Below are 21,798 nucleotides of genomic sequence, written 5' to 3'. Positions count from 1 at the left end.
TTTGGTTTTTCCTTATTCGGTATTAATTCGGTACTTCTGTGGTTGCAATCACAAGTGCTGCAACTGTCTTAGCAGCTGCGCAATCCATTGAGATTTGATATGTTATTTTTCAGGGAAGCATTGGTATATATTTTTTGCAAAACAGTCGTCAAATATTTAAAAGCACTGGGAACACCTCTGTTCCACAATTCTATTGGTCTTTACACAATGCTATTGGTCTTTTTAACTGAGAAAAATTGATGTCGCTAATTATGTTGATTATGTTCTCTGGTTAAAAAAAAAAAAAATAGAACTTGGATAGTTAGAGTAAAATGGGGTCAAATGAAATAGTTAAGAATTTTAATGAATTTTTTTTTAAGAGAAAAAAGTTTTTAAATTTTTTTTTTTTAAAGTTGTAGAGGAATTTGAGCTGTATTTAAATATATACAAATCAAGTAAAAAAAGTTTTTAGTTTTTTAAGAAACTTAATTTAATTGAAAAAAAAATTTATTTCATTCTACCCCACATTCGGGGAGAATGAAATACGCAAATCTATATGTAATTAAAACAACACTTAATTAAAAAAAACAAAAAGCAACCAATAATAAAAATTAAAAAAATAACCCATATTAACAATTAAAAAAACAACCTGATAAAATAAACTTTATTGTTGTAATGATGTTGAGTCGTAGAGAGGTACTAGAGGCTGAGCTGAGTTGTCACTTTTGCGGCACTTTTTGGTGCAATAAAACTCAGTATGCATTTTTGACAAAGCCAAACCTTGCATTTAGAATTTTCACACTGGTACCATTCTATATTTTGACTTGTTGAAGCTTCGCCTAAAACTTTACGGCACTTTTTACACTTGACTTGGTTTGTAGCTATTAATGCTGTTGGAGTCGCTGTTATTGCTTGGTTTATTTGCGGCTCGTCATTAAAGCTAAGCTTGCGTTGTTTTTTAGCTTGCTTTACTGCTTTTTTGCTCTCAGCATCTTTCAATTTCTCGAGTATTTCAGGTTTATTGAGACACTCCCCTTCGAACCTTAGTGCGTATACATTTTTTCGTTTTTTTGTGTCAACAAGTTGAATGCGAAACTTTTGTCTGGGCCACTTAAGCACCAATCTTTGTACAGACATTTTTTAGATTTTTTGGAGCAGGACAATTACCAGCATCATCGATGCAATTTCCAACTGTATAGTGGATTTTTTTCGAGCGGCTCTGAGTACTGAACTATTGCTTATGGCTCTAATGCTCAACTTATGACTCCACCAGTTTATAAAAAACTTATACCAATCTTTCCCTGGTGTACCGTTAGAAAACAAATGAGATTGACCTTGGTGTTGCAAATAGTCGGTAACTAGTGTGATGATGTCATTATAAGTTCTTCCAAAGCCCCAATTGGATAATTTGATGAGCGTATCTACCAAATTGATTCAAGTTGATGCGACAATCTTGTGTTTGAACCACTCCCAATTGTTTCACCTATGCCGTAGACACGCCTGTGAAGAGTTGCCACTGGTATGTTGAATGATTGAGCAGTTTTTTTAAATGAAAATTCACTGCTTTGTACTTTAGCCAAAGCAACCATAACTTGCTCTTCGGCGTATGGTTTTTCTTTTTTCTTTGAGAGCAACTTGTTTTGAGGCATATTTTATATTAGAATAGATTTAATAATAATCGATTTAAAATGTATCCACAAAGTTTACAGAGATTGATTGGTCACTTGAGATTTAATTAATAAAAGCCGCATTTAACAAGTGAGCAATTCGCGTATTTCATTCAACCCCACATGTCTCCGTTTTCGTTTTTATCTCATAACTTTTTTCCCTGAATAGCAAATATAATTTTGAAAAAAGATTCTTGACCAGCGTAAAAAGTTTTACCAGAATACTTATTAAGTTCGATGATATCAAATTTAGTTTCCGAGAGTTTTATGTCCATTTTTCAAAAAAAGAAAAAAAGTATCATATCGCTTTCGAAGACTTAACAAATTATAAAAAAAACTTTTCTTTAAAAACTAAAGTTTAATATTATCTTGTTCAGAAAAAAACTCTCTACAACAAAATCAAAAAATATTCGCAAAAAGTTTATTCAATAATTAATTAAGAGCAAAAGAATAAGCGTAGTCATAACTATTTCATTCTACCCTCTATTTCATTCTACCCTGTTTTACTATATATAATTCAGGAAGAAATGTTTTCTTGTTGCATGCCTTCTAACAGAAGACATTCTAAAGAACCGTCAAATACAAAAAACAAATTATCTTGCTATTTGTGACTTTTGATGGATTTGCATCTTTTTGATTGATTTAAATAATAATTAGTTATTCAAAAATGTTTTAAATGTTAAAAAAGCTAGACCTTTCCTCATTTCATATACAGAAATGCGTAACAAATAAAAGAGAGAACAAAGATGGGAGTAATATTTTTATTTATTTTTAAAGTTAAGAGTTTGCAACTAACAATAATGTTATTAGTTGGAAAGAATAATTGGATATAGCAGAAAATACTCCGCATAAACAACTGTATGTTTTAAACTTAAGCCAGAATGCTAAGAAAACTTATAAAAGCACGCCTGACATTGATCAATGCAAGGGGGTCTTTATGATTTTCTTTTATAGCGTGATACTTCTCACGATGTGATACTTTTGACCATAAGATATTTTTCACAGTTTGATACTTAAATACTCCTTCTACTGGTTTCTTTTTTTTTTTGCGCTCACTATTTTTAAATGCTATACACATTTTGTTTTTTTTTAACATTACGTCAGCTCGGAATACAAGTGTCGTATTCGACATTTTTGAAAAAAATGCCTTATATATGCGAACTATCTATTTTTTGTGGACTTATTTTTAAAAAAATTATCCGATAGCTCAATTAAATTTTTTTCCAATATAGTTCAGTAGATCATTTGTCGTAAATGAACTTTTTATACGAGACGCTCGAGGTACATTTGTTGTACTTAGCGTAGACCAATAGTAGCCTTCTATTTGCTCACGTGACTTCAGATTTAACTACGTATACATGTTTGTTTTTTTATAAGCATAACGCTTATAAGCATATAGAGGCTCAGATTTGGAAAAAAAATTAGCATATGTAAGCATATTCCTGAGCCTCGATGAACTATTTTAAAAATTTAAATTTTATTTAATTAAAAACTTGAAATAAATATATTTCTAAATTTAAACCAACAAAAACAACAAAAATCAAAGTTTATGTTTTGCAATGCAACGACTTTATGAAGTAATGAAGTCATTGTGTTGCAAAACCTAAACCTCAATACTTAAACATAAAAACATAAAGTTTAAGAGTCGCTCTGAAGTGTTTTATTTCTCTCTTTTTTTTTTCTCTCTCACTTTTAATGTGTAGTTTATTTAACACCATATTTAAAATGTTTATTTTATTTCTAAGTTCTATCTTTGATTTCATTGATAACATTTGTATATAGTATAAGGTAAGTATGGGTATTAAGGCCCACCTAACATGCATAGTTTATCTCACATTTATAAAATAATAAGTAATCTTGCATATTTATATACTTTAAAAGAATCAATTTTTTATACAACAGTGAATAACAACAGAAAATTAAAAAATTCATTAAAGAAATGTTACAAAGAAAAACATTATTCTTCGCAGAATGGACATACTAATTCTTCCTCATCTTCAGAATCATACCCCATGCACCCCTCGAGGTACCATACTTTACATTTACAACATTGTCGCATACTTTCTACAGACTTTTGCTGGCATAACAAACAAAACCAATCATTCACATCCACACTTACAGACTTACTTTTCTTTGCACTTGGTTTTCCTTTGCCTTTATTCTTTTTATTAACAGCTTTAGAAGTGGAAGATTGAGAATAATCTTTTTTCAGGTCTTTAGAAACATTTGCTTTTCCTTTTCCCTTATTCTTATTATTAACAGCTTTAGAAGTAGAAGATTGAAAATCTTCTTTCGTTAGGGCTTTAGCAACATAGTTAAAACTTTTTTTGCGACCGACCATAGCCATATTTTTCTTTTTAGCAGGACTCGGCATTAAATCATTGAAACTTGCATTAAGATTAATTTCAGGTTGATCGACTGAAACTGTTGAGGGACTGGGTTGGGTGACTGAAGCTGGTCATTTTTAGTGGGCCTTATTACCCGCTTTGAACCTGTTACGTTTATCGATAATGTATCCTTTTGTTTCAACACTTGCATAAATATTACATGATGAGTAATGATAACGAATAAGTACTTAATGCAAATAAATGCAATTGAAAAAAATAGAAGCTTTATAAAATATTTTAAAATGTAAAAACACGTATCTTAAAAATTAGACTTAAGCAATTTTTGACGAAACTAACAAAGTAATCTTGCTTTGTCGAACGCGCGGTAAAGAAATGCTGATTTTTTTTTGCTGCCAGTGATAAAACCAAATAACTCTAATATTTTAATGTCGAAAAAAAGTTTCACAATTTATTTTTTCCCTAACTTTGGATTAGTGGGCCTTATTACCTGCCGGGCCTTAATACCCATACTTACCTTACATGTTTTATTTTTTATTATTATACTATAACATTAATTCAGCTACATTAAAACCAAGGCAAATACAGAGCTTAAGTTAATTTTTTTTTTTCTTATACCCATTAACCTTTAGTAATGCGCACACTTTAAAAAAGTATTGAAATAAGCATATTTTATTAGAAATATGCTTAAGCTTAAGCATATTTTTGAGCCTCTTTTAACTTTTTGCTTAAGCATACTCGAGCCTGTTTCAAAAATTTCATATGCTTATAAAAAAAAACATGTATTCCGTTCATTTGTTCACTTTTAACATATGTTTTTTGTAAATAAAAAGTGATACATCCCATTTGTTTTTTTTTTCTTTGAATTGAATCGAAATGTTCAGTAAATAAAAATTATTACTCGTAATTAAAAGAACTAAACAGTATTTATAAATATATCGTTTGTTTGTAAAGATAAGTAACAAATATGGAATATTTCATAACAAATTCGGAGTATTTTATGGCTTCTGATGCTGATAATCCGATACCAATAGTATTGGAGCTAAACCAGCAAATGGAGGAAGAAACTCCTGGATATGTAGTGGAAGATCCTACTTATTCATCTTTTTCTACTATAATTTCTCCTAGCAATGAAAAGCAAATATAAAATACTTGTGTACAAAGATTTCATTACAATACGTCTTGTGTTCAAATAATTTTAAAGAGATCATTATTTTTTCATTCTAAATAAGCTCTTGAAATTTCTTTTATTATTATTAGGGGAGAGTGGTGAGAAGTGGGACGCGGGAGAAGTGGGACGCCCCTATAATTTTATTTCGCAGCAGCGCCAAATTACTATTACCCAGCTAGCACACATACGTTGGGCCGACGTTGGGCCAACGTCGGAAGCGTTGGCCAACTTTATTAACTTCGCGCTGACGTTGGACCAACGTCGGGCCAACGTCGAAATACGACCATTTTTAAATGCGTACAGTGTGATACCGGGTTTAGCGTTAAAAAAGTTTTCGTCCATTTTTAAAAGCTGTGTGGCGCAACTTTTTATTAGAGTATTTTATTGCTTTGAATTTCATGATTTTATAATAATTTCGTAGTAATTGAGTATTGAGTAATTTCGAATTTAATATCAAATCATTAAAAAAATAAATACAAACATGCTAATTTTTATATCTATTAAGATGTAGTTTTTAATTTTTCTTTAAAACAAGAGTTTGTTTAATTAAATTATAATGTTTATAATGTCATTATGTATAATTATAATGTTTATAATGTTTATAATGTGATTATATATAAATTATAATGCTTATAATGTTTTTAGTTTTTAATGACATTATAAACTAAAGTTAAATAAACTCTTGTTTTACTCTTGTATGTACAACATACATTAATAATTTATGTACTGTACATACACATAAATTAATCGTATATACGATTAATTTGCATGATATCATGCATTAATTTTAAAAGTCATGTAGTTTGTATCAATAACATTATGTCATAATGTTATTGATACAAACTGTAGGATTTTTAAAACTGATGTATGATACAATCAACTACAATGTAGTTAATTGTATCATCCCTCAGTTTTATCTAGTTAATTTATCTAGTTGAATAATATCTAATTAATAATGTATGTACCACATACAGTACTAATGCATGTAGTACACACATTATAAATAATAGTGTATGTAGTACATAAACATAATGTATGTAGTACATAAAAAGCATAACACTGTCTATACTATATAGACAACTACTGCATGTCAAACACTGTATGATACAGTCTGTATCATAAAATATGATACAGTCAGTATCATATAGTATGTTACATCCAATTAAAGAGTTATTAATTACTAAAGACTTAAGTAGTTAATAACTATACAGTCTATACAGTCTAAATAGTTATTAACCACTTAAGTCTTTAGTAGTTCATTATTTGGTAATACTTAATAAGTGTTACCAATTTAGTGTTGCATTTTGTTATATGCATTTGTGGTATTCTACAAAATGAATGCAATCCCAACAAATGTACTGATTAGTATTTTTTAAATCACATTTTTTTGCCATGTTTATGCAGGTAGATTGAAAAAATTATTTTATTATGTTTTATATGCATTTTATTTGTATAAACTAAATATTTTTTGCATGTGTTTGTCATTAACTACTTTTTTACTTCAAATATAGATTTTTACTTTGATATAGATTATTTATTGAATATAAAAATATGTAAATTATGTTACTGTTATCTACAAACACAAATATATATAACCTATTACCTATAATTTTAACAGTAGTTATGTCTAAAGCTCATCAAATGAAAGATGCAAGTTCAAATGTTTATATAAAGTTGTATAATGAGGAGCATTCAAACGTTAAAGTTGCTCTCAAGCGAAATCAATATGCAAGATTTGTAAGAATGCTAAGCTGTTAGAATGAACATTATTATGTTTGAATATGTGTATAATTTGTACAAATATTTTAATATAATTATAATTATTGTTACAACAAGTTTTGATTTTTCTCGGTGTTACAAAGTTAAAGATGCTTCTTTGATCAGCATTAATGTTAAGTATTTATTTATTAGTAAATCCATGTGTTTAACAAAGATAACATATTTTTAGTAGATGGTTTTGTTTTACAAAGATGTTAGTAAATGCATGTGTTTTACGAAGATAAGATATTGGTAGTAAATATACGTGTACCTCATTCCTGTATTATAATTCTTATCTGCATTATAATTGTATGTTGTTAAAATGTCCTAAAGTTATAATATATTATATAACTTCTTGTTTCTGTATAGTTTTTGTATTTTATGTTTTTATTATTTATTGTTTCATTATTATTTTTTGACATTTATAATTATTTACTGAATGAAGCTTTTGTTTAAATTGTTCTTTTTTTCAGTTATGTTTAAAGGGGCGTTTATTTTTTAATTCATTTGGCAGCTGTTAAAGAGGGAGAAGGTAACAATTATTTGGTAGTGTATTAATTATATATGTTTGTGGCTATTTAATGGTAATTGGAATTCTTTTAGTAATTTTATAGTAGAGTTTTGAAGCTTGTTGTCTCTAATTATTGCAGTGAAATACTGAATCTATTATTCGAAAATTTTCTGTATAGACCATGACTTGAAAAAATGAATGCAATATCAACAAATGAACCTTATGTTTTTTCACCATTTTTGTCCAGGTAATACATAAAAAAAAATTATTATATTTTTATTTATGTGCATTTTACACTCACACAAATATATATAACATAATACTTATAATTTTAACAGTAGTTATGGCAATGCCTAAAGCTCATCAAATGAAAGATACAAAATCAAAGATTATCAAATTAAAGATTATCAAAGACTATCAAATTGTATAACGAGGAGCATTCGAATGTTGTAGTTGCTCTCAAGCGAAGTAAAGATGCAAGATTCGTTAGGATGCCAAGCAGTTAGAAAGAACATTATTATGTTTAGATATGTGTATAATTTATACGATTATTTTAACTTAGTTATAATGATTATTATAACAAATTTTGATTTTCTCTGTGTAATTATTAAATTAAAGTTGGTTCATTAATCAGCATCAATGTTTACTTTTGTTTCTTAGCGCCAAATTTTATTTTAACTTATTTGGACATTTTAACAAACATTAGAAGAAATAGTTGCGCTTTATTTAAATTAATAGTTGCACTTTATTTAAAGAAATAGCTGCGTTTTCTCTAAAAAAATAGTTCCACCTTAGTTAAAGAAATAGGTTACTAATTAAAGAATTAGTTTTAACTTGTTTGCAAAAACTATTGATTCAAAAGGTGTGCACATCTTTTGAATCAAAAGCAATGATTTTGCAAACAAATTAAAACTATTAATAGTAATATTTAACGTAATATTTTAGTAATTATTATTATTAAAATATTACGTTGGGCCAACGTCAGAATGCGACGCTCGCCCAACGTCGAAATCCGACGTTGGGCCAACGTTGGCCCAACGGTTGGTTTCGACGTCGCGCCGACTACCAAATCGACGTTAAGCCAACGTCGGTTACCGACCATCGGCCAACCAATTTTTCGACGTCGGCCCGACGTTGGCCCAACGTATGTGTGCTAGCTGGGTATTTAATGTAAACGTATAGATTTCATGTGTTCTTTTTATTAGACATCGTTTCTCGTCCCTGCGCGCGGTGAAAACCCCTTTTTTTGAAAGTATCCCAAAAAAGTACTTTTGCTGACAGCCTTGTAACTCGTGTATGTATTTATTTTAGACAGTTATTGCACTTCTTTTTATTTTATAGGGAAATGCACTTATCATCTAACATTTAGTAATTAAGTTTATATTTTAGGTTTAACTGTGTGGCTGTAATTTTAGTTTTATTTTGTCTTCCCTACATAGGGGTGAAGCGGGACAAAGAAAAAAGTCGCTGTCCCACTTCTTTTAGATTTAGAAAGAGAGATCTTTATTAAAGTTAAATTTGATTTGATTCATCATTATTATTTGAAGCAAATTGAGAGTTCTTTTTACATCAATAATTTGAAAGCATATGTAAATAAAGTTGTTATTTCATAGTAGTCTGATATTAGATATAGTAATAACAGCAACCTTAAATATTTTTTTATCAAACCTAATTTCTTTTAAATTCCTGGTCATGCCAAGAGTTTATAAAAGAAAAAGTGAAACTCCACATGTTTCAGAAAATATCTCCCTCAAATGTCCCGCTTCTCCCGCACACTTGTCCCACTTCTTCCACACTTGTCCCACTTTACCCCAATACCAGGGTTCCTCTTAAACTAAAAAAATATATACTTTATTAAAACATTCTGTCAATCTTAGGGGATGCATTTGGTCCCCCAAATATTGCTTTATTTGTAAAGACTAGTTTGGTTCAGTTCATACATCAAATAAAAAAGATATTGCAATTATCCTGAAAAAAAAAAATCGTGTCCCACTTCTCCCCGCTCTTCCCGCTCTCCCCTACCTTTTATTTATTTTTACATCAACTGTATTTATGCATTGTTTTTTTTATAATACTCTAAGTTACTGTTTTAATAACAATAATTTTTCTATTTTTAATAAGCAGTTTGATAAATAGTTTCCAATACAATAGATTTACAGCCCTCCTACCTTATTCAAGTTACTGTCATCTATTGAAAAAACTTCTGGAGTAGAATTGAAAGTCATACAAATGTACAAAGATGACTTCAAGAACTTCAAACTTGCTTCAAAGTCTTTATATTTCCATAAAGTGCCTTTTGCAAAGGTAAAACTAATGTGTCATGAAAAACATCTACCTTTTCATATTAAATTCAAAAAATCGTTCTTTTGTCAGTTAATTGAAGAAAGATTGGTAAAAGGTACCCCTCAGAGAAAAAATAAGCAGAAAGTTAAAGTTCTGAAAGAATTTCCTCCATTAAAAAATGGTTCAACACGTTTTTTGCTCTCAGATAAAAAAATTAATGACCTTGAGTCAATAGTAAAATATTTTGTTGCCGATGATCTTGAATTTTATAATACTCTTTTTAAGTCACAAAGCCTGAACAATTAAATATATCACTTTGTAAAATGTTTTAATAAACATTCTATATACTTATTTCTTTATTATAAAAAAAAGGTACAATAATGAAAAATGTTTGTTTTTTATATTTAAGGTTTAACTTATTTATATCATTTTTCACAGACAAATTAAAAGATATGTGTGATAAATTAGTTATTTTATTTTTAATTATTCAAAAATAAATAATGTTAATAAAAATTGCTTAATGTAAAAAAAGAAAAAATTGTGAATATTTAGTTATTTATAATTAAGTAAGTGAAACCTTACATCATACTCAATTTATCAATAAGTATATTTGTGTAAGAAGCTTATTAATTTTTATATAAGAAGCTTGAAGATTGAAAACTGTATATTTCTGTATATAATGCCGATAAATTGGTTACCGGGAATGAATTAAAGAAAAAAAATGCGAGAGACAGTCAAACTAAAATTATATTAATGCTATAAGTCATTGTTAGTTACAACATAAGTAAATTTAACCTTAATTCACCTACTATCAAATTAATTGCATCTATGACAATTGTATTCCGACAAAATGTTCTGATTTCGAAATACATTTGTCGTATTTGAAAAATCGTGCTCAAAGTTACAGGGGAAGTTTTTTTTGTTTGTTTTTTTGACAATTCAAACAAAAACTTATATTGATTTTAGTCAACTTTGTTAAATTTCAATTTGCAATTAAATTTACATAAAGAGATTTTGTACTTTAAAATTTAAATGCAAAATTCTCAATTTAAACACAGTGTCGTATACGACACTTGTATTCCGAGCTGACGATTAGGAGTAGGTCAGCGTTGTAACATAACAGCATGGTAACTAAAGCTCCGCGTTGATTCGAATATTCAATAATAAAAAATATTGTGTTAAATTTTGATAACATTTTTTTATTAACCTTTGGCTCTGATTTGCTTCTTTTTTTTTATGATAAATGGGATGATTTTTGGTGTTGCATCAACAATCACGCGTTAAAATAATTTTTTTTTTTTTAATTTGAAACATGGCCGGTCTGTACTGACAGGCCTCGTAAATGCGTTAAACGGGGCCTGGGGCTGGGTGCTAATCTAATACTCTTAAGCTTATCTTGGATTAATAAGTCCTAGCAACATCTTGGTTAATTTTCAAGTTAAGTAAAATATTATCTTGTTTGAATCTAAAATCTATCTAGAATGTCTAAAAATGTTGCGTGACCAACTGTAATGGTAATTACAATAAGCAAAATAAAGAAAAAGTTTTTCGGTTTCCTTCTGAAAAAGAAGAATATAATCGTTAAATAAATGCCATTCCACGAGATAATGTACCTGACAGCCCAGATACAGTTGTTTGCGAAAGACACTTTCCACCTGGATATCCAACAGTTACCAAATTTGGCCATAAAAGGCCTCGTGATCCTCCATCAGTTTTCACATGTGTCAAGCCTAGTTTGATACCTACTTTTCCACCACCATTAAGAACAACTTTTAAAGCATCTTCATCTGTCCGGAACATTATAGCCGATGAACTCGATAAGTTTTTAGCTGCTGATAAGATTTCATGTTTTAAATCATTACATCAGAAGCTACAAAATAAAGAAATTGATTTCGGTGTAGTTGATGTAACTTGGTATTTTGCTGGTGAACATTTACTAATCATTCAGTCAACAGACTTTGAAGAAAACTCTTCGATTGTCAGATTTACTCTTAAGATTAAGAATGATCTTACTTTTGAGGGATACTTTTGGGCGCTACTGCAGTTTCTCCCCCCCCCCCCCCTCCTTTTTATGATTGATTATGATAGAGAATTTTATGCTGATTCAGAAAAATATAAAAACATAGGCCTGAAAATTAACGGAAAGTGCTCTAATTCGAAGTCAAAGTTGTAAAAAAATCCCACTAAAAACCCTAATATTCACCATTTTTTTTCAAAACGCTTTCATTTTTAACGAAAACTAATTACCGTTACATTGCGCAATAAACAGACCTGGTTTCCATCAGCCTTCACATTACTGTTTTAAAGTATTATAACGAAATTGTTATAACGAAATGAAATTAATGGAAGATTTCAAATAAAGGTTGAACGTAGAATTTGAGAATGCAGACAAACTGATGAATAATTATCATTGTATCGTACGCTGGTTTTTTTATTAAAAAAAAATGGTTTGAAGGTTACTATTTCTAAATTTTACATGTGATAAAACAACAATGAACTAAGTTTCAAAAGTTCTTCTTTTAGGAAAAAAAAACTGTTGATTTCTTTTTTAAAATTTATTAAAAAAGTACATTACTTGCAATATAGTTTATTCTCTAATAAATCAAAAAACGGCTATTTTCATTCCCACAAAAACTTGCGCAAGATAAACATACTTTTAACAACTTTTTTAAGGTGGTCCTATACTAATAAAACCAAAATTTTAAAAATACACTCATATTTTATGATTTTCATATAAGAAATAGTGTTTTATATTAAAAGCACAGTAAAGGAAAAAAAAATTAAAAAATTTTTTTTTTGGTCAAAATTTTGGGTCCATGAACCCTAAAAATGGACTAAGCGCTGCGATAAACAGCCTGTAAACTAATAATGGTATGATCATGAAATTTTCACAGCTTTTTAATATCAGATGATTACACTCACCCTGCCAAAATCAAATAATTTAACAAACTATTGAAGCTTTTGTAAGAAAACAGGCTTAAGGCCTAAAAAAAGCCCTGAAAAGGCTTAGAACCTAGACCTTATTTTTAGAACCAGTTAACTAACATGAATTCTTTTGGTAAGGTGAATGTGCATATATATAATAAACAACTCCTGAAAATTTCAACACAATCAGACAAACCAATCTCAAGATATTTATCGCAGCGTGCTTAAAACTCACATATTGAGAAAAACAATTATAAAGATTTTTAATGAAAAAAAAATTTTTCAATATATAAAAAGGTCAAAAAATTATTGAAAAACAAAACGACTTGAGCATTATTGAAAACACAGAAAAAAAAAAAAGTGAAAACTCTGATATTTGAAAAACAGTTAACCAAAATAGAATTATTCAATGAAAAAAAGCTTGAATATAAAAAGATAATATACAATAACTACGTTACAAAATACAATAACTGCCTTAACATAAATTTAATTTTAAAAATAACAAAAAACTAATATCTAAAAAACTCCTGCTTCATAAGATACACCTTCACTTTCATTTACTTTATCTGTAAAACCTTTTTGTTGGGCACAAAGCAGCTTTCTTCTTTGTTTTATTGAGTCAAGCGACTTCTTTTCCATCATCTTTATTCTTTCTTGGTCTATTTTGGTTCAGTACTGAGTAGCAAATGTACCTGGTGTAACATTTAAATTTTCAAATATGTTCAATATACCAGAAATACCATCATTAAATGAAATTACTGCTGATGCAACACTTATTTCTAAAGTGGTACGGCAAACAAAAATCTCTTTAGGACAACGCTTCCAAATGATAGCATTAATAGATTCATTTGAGTTTTGAGTTTTGCCATGTAAACATCTACTAAGAAGCTTATCATCACTAAGGTCAAGAAAAATGGGTTTAATTTTATCCCTAATAATAATTGGTATTCCAGGTTTTTCCTTGTAAGTTTTTGTGTTATTAATTTTATCACACTGATATTTACACCAAGAGTCATTAGTTTGAGGACACATATAGTGTTGTAATTCCAAACTCAAAGCATCTGAGCAGTGAAACAAAACAGCACCAATTGCTTTTTTCATTTGGTAAACTGTTGAACCAGTACTTTTACGCACTGCAATACCATAATAATTTTGAAGTTTATTAATCAACTTATCAGTTAATCAACCTTTACCTCCTAATGATTTGCCATCTGCCAACTTGGTTTTGTCGGTGGATTTGAGTTTACGTAGTCTATTACCAACTCATTTTTGCACATGTCCTACACATTCTAATTTTTCAACAATCAAACCTGGGTAGGGATCACTTTTTAAAACCTCAGCATATGCTTTGGAATCCCCATCTCCAATGTAATGAGTATATTGAAGTCCCCTTTTGTCTATAGATTTCATAAAACAATCTACAATTCCGGAAACTTCCATAGATCCAGTAGATCCTTCGTGATTAATTAAACAATCATGAGTTTCCAAAAAATTTTCATAAAGTTCTGGATCGCTATCTTTTCTTGATTCCCATGATGTACAGGCATTGCATATTTTTGAAAGAACTCAATAGTCAACACATTTCCCTGAGTCACTAGCAATAACAGTAACAACACCATTAAGTGAGGAATGACCCCTTTTTTGCCAAGTTCCATCACAGGAAACAACTACATCAGCTAATACATTAATATCAAAATCATTTGGTTGGATATTGTTGTTAAGATATCGAAATTCATTTGCTGCATTTTTCATTTTCACATCAGCTACACTTTGGTATATCATATGAATTTTATCTTGAATATCATTAAATGCTTTTATGTTCATTGGAGGAGGTAAGTTCATTAGACCACAAAATTTTTCCAAACCAGAATGACCTTTTCCTATCTCTCTTATGGCAACAACAGATCTATAATTTATTTCAAATGGTGACATTCCTGGACCTTGCTTTTCAATCTCTTTGCTAGAATAAAAAGACTGTTTCCAATCGCACGAAGATGTTGTACAAGAAATGTTTAAAAACACAGCCAAGCCTTTCTTTTTTGATAAATCAGTTGAGATTTCAATTGAATTATTATGACATTGAGGACAATGTCCAATCAAAGTAACAATTGATTTTAAAATGTCTGTGTCAATAAGTATAAAGCATGAAGGCAATTTATTTGAATCATTATTTTTTGCATTACTATTTTTACTGCTATGTGATAACTTTTTTGAAGATGTTGATGTCAAGATATTTGATTGAGTTGAGTTAGTGATTTCCAATTTAGAAGTTAAATTGATGCTGACTGTTGATGCTGAGGAAAATTGATTTCCTCTAAAGTACTTTTTTTTGAAAATCCTGTTACCACCTGCTTTCCTTCTTAAATTTGAATCACATTTATTTTTTCCCATAATAAAAACAAGCACGAGGCACAAAGTATAACTCAAAGCTGATTTTTCTATAAGTAATATATGTAAACATAGTAATTGTACTTAAAAATCATGGCTTATTTAGGAAAATAAACATGAAACAGTTACTGGCACCAGTGTCAAAAACTAAAAGTAAATGGCGCAATATTCTAAAACGCCTATTTTCTAATATAAACAACCCGTTGCTAAGGCCGTTGCTAAGAAAATTATTTAGCTTCACTGTGAAACTTGCTATTTTAGAGCATTTTTAAATTCACTCCCTATAATGATCTATATATATTTAGAATGTAGAATGTTTGGGCTTCAAGAATATGCAATTTTTGAAAAATTGATTTTTTTTAGTATAGGACCACCTTAACGTAAAAATCATGCTATTAATGTATCGCTTTTGTCAGCAAAAATATCATTAACTTATTATTTTCAAAATGGCGAATATTTTTAGTGGGATTTTTTTACAACTTTGACTTCGAATTAGAGCACTTTCCGTTAATTTTCAGGCCTATGTTTTTATATTTTTCTGAATCAGCATAAAATTCTCTATCATAATCAATCATAAAAAAAGGGGGGGGGGGGGAGAAACTGCAGTAGCGCCTACTTTTGTGGAGTTAAGTATAAAATTCCATCTCTATCTCAAAATAGGATTTTCATAATTGATTCTTGCTCGAAATTACAAGAAGCTATTAGTTTTTTGAATAACTTAACAAAAGGCAGAAAAATTATGAATCTTTTGCAGCTCATCCGTGACATGAGCTCTACTACAATTGGGAAGAAAAAATACAGCACAGAAACTATTATTAGAGCATTTGATTATTTTGCAATTTCAAGATCGTTATATGAAAGACTAAGGGAGGATTTTGAACTTCCAAGTATTTCCCTCTTAACAAAGCTAACTTCAAAACTGGATTCTTCAATGGACAATATAGAGTTTTTAAACTCAGTTTTTTCAAAGCTTGACAATGAAATGCAAAAAAAGTGTATACTTTTAATTGATGAAGTCTATGTTAAATCATCACTTACTTATCATGCTGGCTCAGTCTTTGGTAAAGCAGTAAATAAACCAGAATCTTTAGCAACAACTGTTTTAAGTTTTATGTTAGTGTCACTTTATGGGGGGCTGCAATATCTGTGCAGAATTTTTCCAGTTTGTGAGCTTGATTCTGAATTTCTTTTTGAACAAACTCAATTTGTCTTAGAAGGAATAAAGAGCACTGAAGGGGTACCTGTAGCCCTAATATGTGACAATAATCGAGTAAACCAAGCACTATTTAAAAAGTTTGATTGTGTTGATCCATGATCGACTAAAGACAGTACGTTCTTGTTATATGACTTTGTGCATTTACTTAAATCTGTTCGTAATAATTGGGTCACAGGAAAAAGTCAAAAGTTACGTTATGAATATGATGGGAAAATGAAATATGCATGCTGGTCTAGTATCTTAAGCTTGTTCAAACTCGAAGGAAATAGCATTGTAAAATTGTCTAAACTTACAAGTGTGTCTGTTGCACCAAAACCTATTGAGAGACAAAAAGTGTCTACTTGCCTACAAGTCTTTTGTGATGAAGCTGCAACTGCTCTAAAATCTAATAGTAGCATAAAAGAAGTAGACAATACCATTACTTTTATTGAAATATTTGTAAGATTCTGGAAAATTGTCAATACAAAAGGACCTTATGCTGATATTCGATATAGACAGAGCAGTTATATCAACTTCAGAAGATGCTAGACTGGGATTTTTACTTTCTTTTGCAACAATGGCAGAACAAATGTCCAGCAAACAGGGAAACAGACAATTTCAGTTGACCAGAGATACAGGTGCAGCTTTAGCTCATACGTGTCGTGGTTTAGTAGCCATTACTAAATTATTGTTACAACATTCTTTTAAGTATAAATACTGGGAAGATTTACAACTGACCCACTAGAAAAAATGTTTGGAATACTTCGACAAGGATGTGGAGGCACATATTTTATCAATGTGCAAAATATCATAGAGAAAGTTAAAATTCAAAGAGCAAAATTAAGTCTTCATATTGGTTTAGATATTGATTCTTTATCTGCAGAAAGTGGACATAACTGCCAAAGATGTGGATACTTTCTTAGCAGTTATGCTATTGATATATTTGACAATTTGCCTGAGTTAGAAAAGAGTTTGTAAATAGATACAAAAGTAGGATTAGTATATATTGCTGGATATATTGTGCGAAATGAAGTGGAAGAGCAAGAAGAAGCTAAATTTTGCTATGGAGAATTTGGTGATTATACTGCAGAAATAAATCGTGGAGGTTTGAAGATACTAAATGATGTTTGTCATTGGACTATTTTCTCTTATATATTATTTCATGAAATTGTTAGTAAAGTCTGCTGAAAGTCACTCTGCAATGTACTAATGTTGATATCAGAGTCTTTTAACTTTAATATGGAAAGAAAACATGCTATTTTACTTTCAAACATTTTTTTTAAAAACTATGTTAATTTATATGGACCAAGGTCGTCTAAAGAGCCACAACAAAAGATTTTGAAACTTTCAAAGTAAACCTATCGATTTTTTACCAAATTTTATGTTACATGTATGTTTTGTGTATTTTCTACTTATTATGTGATTTTGGTAAAAAATATAACACTTTAATTTATAGCTTGGGATTTTTTTTAAAAATTGTTACAATCTTGATGTTACTTACACTTTGACTAAAAATGTTCAATTTATGTTTTTGCACTTTAAAATATACCTAGGTTTTTTTGTGTGTGTAGCCACCTTGATATATTTCCTATATTTTCTATGTATATGTTCAATCAATGATGATGTGATTTTGTACGATTTTCAGCACCTTATAGCTAGGGAATGTTTTACTAGGTTTTGTTTTTGTAGCAAGGGAATGCTTTTTTTTATTTTTGTGTCAACTAGTTATTTATAAATTGGTCTTATTTATTTAGTAAAATAAAAAAAAATTAGCTATAGTTCATGCATACTAAATGTAAATGGTTTTTTACGATCAAAAGTTCATGCAATCATAAACCTTTCTTCAGTTGTTGTTGTTTTTTGATGGCCCCCAGCCCCAGGCCCCGATTTACGCGTTTACGAGGCCTGTTAGTACAGACGGCCATGATTTGAAAACATTTCTCCGGGTTTTATCTTATTTATTTGATGCATAAAAAAAATGATGAGGTAACTTAATATTGCACCGAAACTGAAACCAATTTTTTTTTTCGGTATCTTCTTAAAATTAGCTGTCATTTAGCAACAGATAAGACAAGTTTATGGAAACAATGTTAAATAAATAACGAAAAATTGTTTGTTTTGATGAAAAAAGATAACTCTAAAAAACCGAGGAGAAAGATAAAAAAAGTTTAATATATATGAGTTTTACATAGGTGAAAACAAAAAGAACCCATTGGAATCCAATTTATACTCGACAAATGTAAGCATAAGTATACAATACTCAAAAATGTTTAAAATTACTCACAATCTATATCTGTATAATCAGTAGAAAACAAAAAACAAAAAACAAAACAGATCTATTTTTATTTAACAATTCAAAGGCTATACTTGAATGTAAGAAAAGTAAGCCAATAGCAATAATTCTTGAGCGAGATGATGCTGAACAGTATTTTAACTGACTTATTTTAGTTTCAGAGAGATGAATTAAAATAATTGTAACTTTTACCTTCTTCTTCCAAAGAATTTCCACAGATTTTGCAATATCTCCCTTTTCTTAATTTATTACAAATTTTACATAAAGTGCTTCTCCTTGAAACTTTATCAAACCTTTGGTACATTTTTGTCCCTTATTTGACTTTGACACGATACAAGTGCATTCAATTGACTTTGACGCGATACAAGCGCATTTATTTGACTTTGATACGATGCAAGCGCATTTATGACTAAGCTTCACTATTAGTTTTGTCACATGTAAAAAGCTTTATTTTTTTGGCGATTTAAAGCTGAAAGAATTAACAATCACTTTTAAGCTCTATAGTGGAGGAATCGATATATTTATTGAGAGTTAAAAAAGTTTGCGGCCATTTTTATTAAATAGAATTAACTCAAGATATTCATAATGTTCATTAATACATCCGAAATGTTTCAGTCTTTATGCAGTAATTTAAAAAAAAAAAAAAAATTAGTGGATTAAAAATAAAAAAATAGAGAAGATATTGAACTAACTTTTATTTTTATTTTCAAAAAAACATTTCTTCATAAATAAACTTTGTATCAGGGTGTTATACTGAAAAATACAGTCATGTTTTTAAATATCATCAGGGTGTCATACTAAAACATAACATACTTTTAAATGTTCTCAGGCAACAACAACAAAATAAATCAATAAAAAAAAAAACTTCCATAAATCAAAATTTGAGCCAGCAAACAATCAATCTCAAAATATGTATTTAAACGCATAATTTTTAACATCATAATCTCTCCGTATAATTTTTTTGAAACCTATGCATCTCTTTTGCATCGGTATAACAAGATTGTTGAAAGTTTCAGTTGAAACTTTTCTCCAAATGGTATCTAGTTCTGGTTTTAGACTACTTATGCACCTAAATCAGATCTTGAGTAACTCTTTGCCCATTTCAATTTTAAATAGATTTAATTGGATTCAAATCTAGTGATATAGCTAGTTAAGATATAAAATTGACTTTCTTATGTCTAAGCCTTGACTTTAAAAGCTCTGTGGCAGAAGCCATTACTTTTTGAAACTGTTTACACCAACTAATCATCAATGAACCGTGCAGTTCTTTAACGTTTATATATTAGTGTTTTGGCTGATTCTACGTGTGTAAATATTACACAAACCTGCTTTATTAAAATATGGTTTTCTAATAGCTGCATAAAAACCAGTGGTTTACCATAGTAAAATGCTTAAAACTATTTTTGAAGAAATGTTTTTCAAGGTTTTTGTTGAAGGCTTTGGCAATTTTTGGATATAACTTAACCTAGTGTTGTATCTTACTTGACGAAATGTAAGACTTTTTGATCTTCCGGATTTTGGATGACGTTGAATGCCACCTGTCGCTTAAAACTTGTTTCAAGAATTTTTGACTCTATTCTCCAAAATTAATATTTTATTTGTTACTTCTCTGTAGCTGATTCTGTTAATCTTCTTAATAACTAAAAACTTCTTAAAATCCGGAAAAAATCTGGCCAAACTGGTTATCACTAGCAGTTTTTTGGGAATCTTGTATAAGAAATGATCAAACTAACGTTAAATAATAAAGCAGTACGGAAAAACAGCTTATTTGAGAAGAAAATATTTTTATCAAGTATGGTTGTTTTTTTATGTTATTTTTTTTTGTGTGACAAAAATTAATTACCGATTTTTTTTTTTCCACTGTATAACATTTTACGATAAATATGAGAAATGAATCTGTTTTTAATTAAAATTATTTTCTATAAAAAAAAAATAAATAAATAAAAAAAAAAAGAGAGAGAGGGAGAGAGAGAGAGAACAACAAGAAAATATTTTAAATAGAAAATAAAGTTTCTAGTTCTTTTTTATTGCATTATATAGTTCTTATAGTTTTAGTATTATATAGTTCTTTATTATAGTATATATTTTTAAAGTGAATAAACTTTAATCGTTTCAGATCTGAAAGTAACTTGCATAACTTATGTTATTTTGTGCTATTTAAGTATTAAAGAGGACAGGACACTGAAAAGTTAGCAATTTTTTTTATTTTGTTTTGTTTTTTCTCAATCCCTTGTGGGTGAGAATTTATGTTTCATCTTCTCAAGAAAAAAGAGGAAATCTTTTACTGCATCAAAAAGTTATTAATATTTTTCAAATAGCTTTTAGCCAGCACGTTTCTAGCAAGATAAAAAAATGTATTGTTTGCAATTCATAAGCTGTGCAGTTTTCAATGGAATACTGCGTCATGGACGAAACAGAAAAACACTCGGTTTACGTGTAAGGGTGATTTTCACGGCAGAATTGTTAAATAACAAGAAAATCAAAATTGAACAATGATCTCATTTTTTGCTCAAATGAACCTTAGATACCTGTGTTTCATGTAAATAATATATATATATTTTTTAATTTAAAGTTTGGTTTACAGCAGGATATTAGAAATTAATTACATTACTTGTTTAATAGTTTGCTTTTTTTCCAAAAAAATGGGAAAATTATATTTTAGGTCTAATGTTTTTGTTCGGAATCATAATTTCTTGTATATTTTTTCAACTGCCATTCACGGTGAGGTGTACTGATTATGTCACGACTTTGGTTTTATCCAGTCTGTGCCCAACACTGTTCATCGTTATTTTTAAATTTCTGGAGTAAATAAGATTTTTAAACTACGAATATCACCAACCTCTAATTTCATATCATCTTTATCAAATCATCCAAAGGTTGCTAAGATAAAGTGCTTAGTTATGAAGATCAGCCTAAATTTGTTTTGTCTGAACTTTTATTATCATATTGAATAAATTTTTCTCGTCTTTTTCAATATATATTTTGTGCTAAATTTTTATTTTAGTAGAAACACTTTAACTACCATTCAGGTTTCGTTGATTAGCTTACACCCACAAATTTCAGTCTGCACGCAACACTATAATCTGGTGTAACTAAAATAAGTTTTCATCAAAGATATTACTTTTTAATTCCTTATTATTTAAAATGTGATTAAAAGTTTGTGAAGATTAAGTACAGCAAATTGATTTTAGTAATGCAAACTAAGTAATGCAAATTTGTTTAGGGTAACGCTATTATTATTACTTTTATTTTCACGGTTTTATTTTGATGTTTTTAAGAATTA

The 21,798-nt window shown here is 29.1% G+C and overlaps 2 protein-coding genes and 2 long non-coding RNA genes across 6 annotated transcripts in view; 3 read left to right on the top strand and 1 right to left on the bottom strand.

The window, feature by feature from the left end:
* The window catches only part of LOC145192791 (E3 ubiquitin-protein ligase rnf213-alpha-like), an 88,675-nt gene extending 69,667 nt beyond the window's left edge, over positions 1 to 19,008 (bottom strand). Inside the window, exon 1 of the mRNA XM_090072646.1 lies at positions 18,708 to 19,008. Within this exon, the coding sequence (XP_089928772.1) occupies positions 18,708 to 18,819 (112 nt within the window). The 5' untranslated portion in view covers positions 18,820 to 19,008. The remainder of the gene's footprint in view (positions 1 to 18,707) is intronic.
* Positions 6,773 to 7,945, top strand: LOC149878550 (uncharacterized). 3 transcript variants are annotated; one of them, XR_016447546.1, is made up of 5 exons: positions 6,773 to 6,899; positions 7,111 to 7,172; positions 7,394 to 7,452; positions 7,610 to 7,678; positions 7,770 to 7,945. It is a non-coding gene; the product is annotated as an uncharacterized LOC149878550 (long non-coding RNA). The 3 variants fall into 3 exon arrangements; XR_016447547.1 differs by having other exon boundaries at positions 6,803 to 6,899; positions 7,114 to 7,172; XR_016447545.1 differs by lacking the exon at positions 7,111 to 7,172 and having other exon boundaries at positions 6,777 to 6,899.
* LOC149878549 (uncharacterized) lies at positions 11,004 to 18,058 on the top strand. Its single transcript, XM_090072668.1, has 2 exons — positions 11,004 to 11,757; positions 15,760 to 18,058. Exon 2 carries the CDS (start codon positions 15,767 to 15,769, stop codon positions 16,340 to 16,342), a length of 576 nt encoding a protein of 191 aa, XP_089928794.1. The 5' UTR covers positions 11,004 to 11,757; positions 15,760 to 15,766; the 3' UTR covers positions 16,343 to 18,058.
* Positions 19,009 to 20,205: 1,197 nt separating the features above from the next.
* Positions 20,206 to 20,953, top strand: LOC149878548 (uncharacterized). The gene is made up of 3 exons (XR_016447548.1): positions 20,206 to 20,307; positions 20,632 to 20,703; positions 20,834 to 20,953. It is a non-coding gene; the product is annotated as an uncharacterized LOC149878548 (long non-coding RNA).
* Positions 20,954 to 21,798: the final 845 nt, after the last annotated feature.

Source organism: Hydra viridissima, unplaced genomic scaffold (genome assembly GCF_058129835.1).
Source record: "Hydra viridissima isolate aposymbiotic clone 2 unplaced genomic scaffold, HvirCarnegie_v1 scaffold_15, whole genome shotgun sequence".
In the NCBI taxonomy this organism is placed as follows: domain Eukaryota; kingdom Metazoa; phylum Cnidaria; class Hydrozoa; order Anthoathecata; family Hydridae; genus Hydra; species Hydra viridissima.
The sequence above is the reverse complement of the archived record's forward strand: the minus strand, read 5'-3'. Positions and strand labels throughout refer to the sequence as shown.

Bases quoted from the DNA above. Each gene is read 5' to 3' on its own strand.
- LOC149878549 (XM_090072668.1), top strand. From the start codon at position 15,767: ATGAATCTTTTGCAGCTCATCCGTGACATGAGCTCTACTACAATTGGG.